The sequence below is a fragment of the Mustela nivalis genome (assembly GCF_964662115.1).
Source record: "Mustela nivalis genome assembly, contig: HAP1_SCAFFOLD_2607, whole genome shotgun sequence".
Taxonomy (NCBI): domain Eukaryota; kingdom Metazoa; phylum Chordata; class Mammalia; order Carnivora; family Mustelidae; genus Mustela; species Mustela nivalis.
In genome coordinates this window covers 42,246-46,653 of record NW_028134058.1, presented here as the reverse complement: position 1 = coordinate 46,653, position 4,408 = coordinate 42,246, and the positions used below count along the sequence as shown (strand labels likewise).

Below are 4,408 nucleotides of genomic sequence, written 5' to 3'. Positions count from 1 at the left end.
ACTTTTTACCTATAACACTTGAATGACACTGTCTTCTCTGTGGATGTTTTTCAAAGAATATAGCACAGAATAGATGTTCATTAATATTAACTGCTCATCATCTACCCTCTGCCCACACTTAGACACACATACACAAACACACACACACTCATGACACATACACATACCTGCATGTACACACCACTGCAGTTAAGAAAAACCTATAGAAATATTACAAATGAGAATTCTGGCAATTGTAGCTCAGAATCTGTAATCCTCTACCCAAAGGCATGGAAGTGTTCACATAAGCTAGCTGCTTGTAAAGAACCCAAGAATGGAGGCAAGAAAGCCAGAATATTACAGAAGAATACAGTATAAGCATAAAAGGGAAAAAGAAAAAAAAAATCCCTTAGTCATCCCTGACTAAGAATGTCACCAATACTCTAATGAGCTGGGTGGGATTAGATGTTAATGCCATACATCCTGCTGTCTGATAACTTACAGTCTGCCTAGTTATCAAGAATTGAGTTAACTGGTCAATAAGCTGCTTGGCTGTCATCCCATAGTGTGGGTTCACTCACTCCAATTACTCCTTCTGTGGCCTTCATGAATTCTTCCCCGTGAGGGAACCTCCCCCACATATGCCTTTAATATGTCTCAGAATAGGCAGATCCCAATTCTGACAATAGGCAAGTCTGTTGCTGAGGGTGGGCAGACTAAGGAAGGATCCCTCATATGGTTGAACTTTTACCTAGGCTCTATTCTGTCTCCATGGGGATTAGCACTTTTAAACAAGTTCCTTCCAAATGTAGTCAATGTTTAATGAGGCTTGAAATTTTGGTAGTTGTAAGAATAGGATCAGCTTGGGGAGTCTCCTCTCTATGAATCTAGGAAAGCCCAGATTAAATGAAATTTCTATTCATTTACATCAAATACAAAGAATTTACAGCATTTTCCCATGCTCATCAAAAGAAGAGGAAAAGCCCTCCTTGACTGAGGATTAGCTCTGCTGGGCTCAGATCCCGTCTATCTATCACCACTTTGCTCAGAAGACTTGGACAGGTCACTTCCCCTCTCTGGGCCTCAATGCAGTATTTGTAAGCCCTCTTCCAGCCCTGACCGTCCCCCATCTAAGATCTAACCCCACTCCTACCTACTGTCTCTTTCAGTCATTTATCTCTTATGCACATATGTTGTCCTGTTCTGTAGCACAGAGTGATGGTGTACAAGATGCCTGAGACTTTTCTCAAGAAAGCCTCCTGTGCTGCATTTGTCCTTGGCTGATGACAGAAGGCATAGCACATGGAAAAAGCCAACTGGTCCTCCCCTGTGGCAGGGTTCATAATCCTGGGGCTCTCAGCCTACCCAAAGCTGGAGAAAATATTCTTTGTGCTCATCCTCCTGATGTACCTGGTCATCCTGCTGGGAAACGGGGTCCTCATCCTGGTAACCATCCTTGACTCCCGCCTGCACACACCCATGTACTTCTTCCTGGCGAACCTCTCCTTCCTGGACATCTGTTACACAACCACTGCAGTCCCCCTGATTCTTGACAGCTTCCTGACTCCCAGGAAAACCATCTCCTTCTCAGCCTGTGCTGTGCAGATGTTTCTCTCCTTTGCCATGGGTGCCACAGAGTGTGTGCTTCTGGGCATGATGGCATTTGATCGCTATGTGGCCATCTGTAACCCCCTTAGGTATCCCGTGGTCATGAGCAAGGCTGCCTATGTCCCCATGGCTGTCAGCTCCTGGGCTATTGGTGGTACAGCTTCTGTGGTACACACGTCTTTGATAATTCAGCTGCCTTTCTGTGGGAACAACATCATTAACCACCTTGCCTGTGAGCTACTAGCTGTCCTAAAGTTGGCCTGTGCTGACATCTCCATCAATGTAATCAGCATGGGGGTGACCAATGTTGTGTTACTGGGAGTCCCAGTTCTGTTCATCTCCATCTCTTATGCGTTCATCATTGTTACCATCCTGAGGATCCCCTCAGCTGAGGGGAGGAGAAAGGCCTTCTCCACCTGCTCTGCCCACTTCACTGTGGTGGTCATCTTCTATGGGACCTTATTTTTCATGTACGGGAAGCCCAAGTCTAAGGATCCCCTAGGGAATGACAAGGAGGACCTTTCAGACAAGCTCATCCCCCTTTTCTATGGGGTGGTGACCCCCATGCTCAACCCCATCATCTACAGCCTCAGGAACAAGGACGTGAAGGCTGCTGTGAGGAACCTGGTGCCTCAGAAATGTTTTGCCCAGTAATGGAGGGCTGTGTTCCCACCCTATGGAATAAAGGACTTCGGATCATTAGAGCTGCCATCTGAAAGACAAATCACGCGATCCAGAGTCCTCTCTTGCCCTTCTGTCCATTTTCAGAGAATGTTTAACTTTTCAGAGTATATCTTCTGAGTTTTAGCCATACAGCTGAGAGTTTTGACAGATGCGACACAACAGATCTCTAATTGAATACACAAGACATTCTGAACACATGATAAAACCAAGGAGAGAGGAGCCAGCCACTAGACGGAGCTTGGTGAATGGCCTACACTGTATCTGAGCTACACAGTCTGTGCACAGAGGAGAGAGGGCGCTCCCAGCACTGTTGCCATCCCTCTAAGATTCCCCAGCAGAGTCACAGGAACAAGGAAGAAGTGGGAATTTTCATTTTGCACTGTTTTTGAAAGAGAGTCAGTTTGGCTGAAGTATAAGAAGAGACAAAGACAAGTTCTCCACCTAGAGGGCTTTTGGATGGGAACAAGCTATTCTGGAACCCCCATTTCTTCTTAGCTATGAGAAAATTGAGGCTATTTTTTCTCAATGCACTTCACATTATGAAACACCGTTAGGAAGTTAATGGCAAGCAAGAGTATAGAGTTTGAATTTGATGCTCATCACTTATAGCAACTCCCACTAGAAAAGCTAGTATCTGATTAGATAATAACTCACATTCTAGAAAAAAGAAAGATGATACAGATATAGATAGACAGATAGAGGCTAAATATTTGGGGGCTAATATTTGATACATTTCTTTGTTCCAGGACTTCCCAAACTCTTTAATATGCTAGAGTACACTGTGAATGTCTAAGAGATATAAACTTGGTAGCATTTCCTGAGCCTCCGTGTTCAGCAGGATAAAAACTGGGAAGCTTTTTCTTACCTATGACCTTCGGTGGGTTGCTTAACCTATTTCAGTCTATTTCTTCATATTTTACACCTAGCCCTGTGATTTCACATGAATTGCTTATTATAGATAACTGCTTTGTAAATGGTAAGCACAATGGAACTATTAGAAACCAGTTTTGGTCGTATCATGAATATTGACCAGTCCTGTGTGCCATGTGGAATAGAGTAAGACACCGTCCCTATATTGAGCAATAGACACACAGGATAAATGAAAGATTCAAAGGTGTTAGCAGGTGAATAGAAACATTTTTATGGCAAGTTCTATGAAATTCTTTGAATATGGCAGACTTATATAAAAAGAGAATTTAGAAAGTGAATACTTTTTTTTTTAAATTTTATTTATTTGACAGATCACAAGTAGGCAGAGAGGCAGGCAAAGAGAGAGAGAGGAGGAAGCAGGCTCTCCACAGAGCAGAGAGCCTGATGTGGGGCTCGATCCCAGGACCCTGGGATCATGACCTGAGCCGAAGGCAGAGGCTTTAACCCACTGAGCCACCCAGGTGCCCCAGAAAGTGAATACTTTTTTGAGAACAAATCTTGGAAGTTTTTTATTCAAGTGATATTTACATTTTCTTACATTTATTAGGAATGAATTGCCTAAGGATTAGTGTTTGTTTAATAAAATTTCTGATTCTAATGTTAGTCCTCATACTACTTTCTACTTTGCACCAGTAGGGAATAATCTTGCTCTTCCAAATACACAAATGCCTTCTAGTGGCCATTTAAGCAAACTTTAGATGCTTAGTACAGCCATGCAATATCATTGTTAGAAGAGGTTTGGAGGATTTTCTTGTTCAACCCTATGCACAGGATGCGTGCTGTTCCTCTCCAATGTCCCTGATCCCAGTCAAATGGCATTTGCTTGGACAGCTCCAGTAACAAAGAATCCAGTACTTCCAGAGTCTAGCTTTTTTGTTCAGCCCTTGCCAACTCTTCCTTGATTTATGCTTAACTATACCCTCCAGTAGCTTCTACCTTCACTCCTAATTAGGTTTAGTGCCTCTACGTGAGATGTACCCAATCTCTTTCCTTCTTGTATGTGAAGGTATTCTGATCTCCTAAATCCCCTACAGCCCACACAGGGCCAGCCCTTCCTCCCAAGCCAAATGTTCTTTGTGCATATCCTTGTGATCTATTTAGTGCTCCTGCTGGGCAATGGGGTCCTCATCCTGGGGACTGTGTTTACCTCATACCAGCACATGGTCATGTACTTCTTCCCTGGGAACCCCTCCTTCTTGTAAATCTG

General features: G+C 43.6%; 1 protein-coding gene across 1 annotated transcript; it reads left to right on the top strand.

Moving 5' to 3' along the window:
• Positions 1 to 1,188: 1,188 nt before the first annotated feature.
• On the top strand, positions 1,189 to 3,799 carry LOC309858491 (olfactory receptor 2S2-like). Its single transcript, XM_082751170.1, has 2 exons — positions 1,189 to 3,474; positions 3,672 to 3,799. The coding sequence occupies exon 1, from the start codon at positions 1,282 to 1,284 to the stop codon at positions 2,239 to 2,241; it is 960 nt and encodes a 319-aa protein (XP_082607296.1). The 5' UTR covers positions 1,189 to 1,281; the 3' UTR covers positions 2,242 to 3,474; positions 3,672 to 3,799.
• Positions 3,800 to 4,408: the final 609 nt, after the last annotated feature.

Excerpts from the sequence above, each read along its gene's own strand:
- LOC309858491 (XM_082751170.1), top strand. The coding sequence starts at position 1,282 with ATGGAAAAAGCCAACTGGTCCTCCCCTGTGGCAGGGTTCATAATCCTG.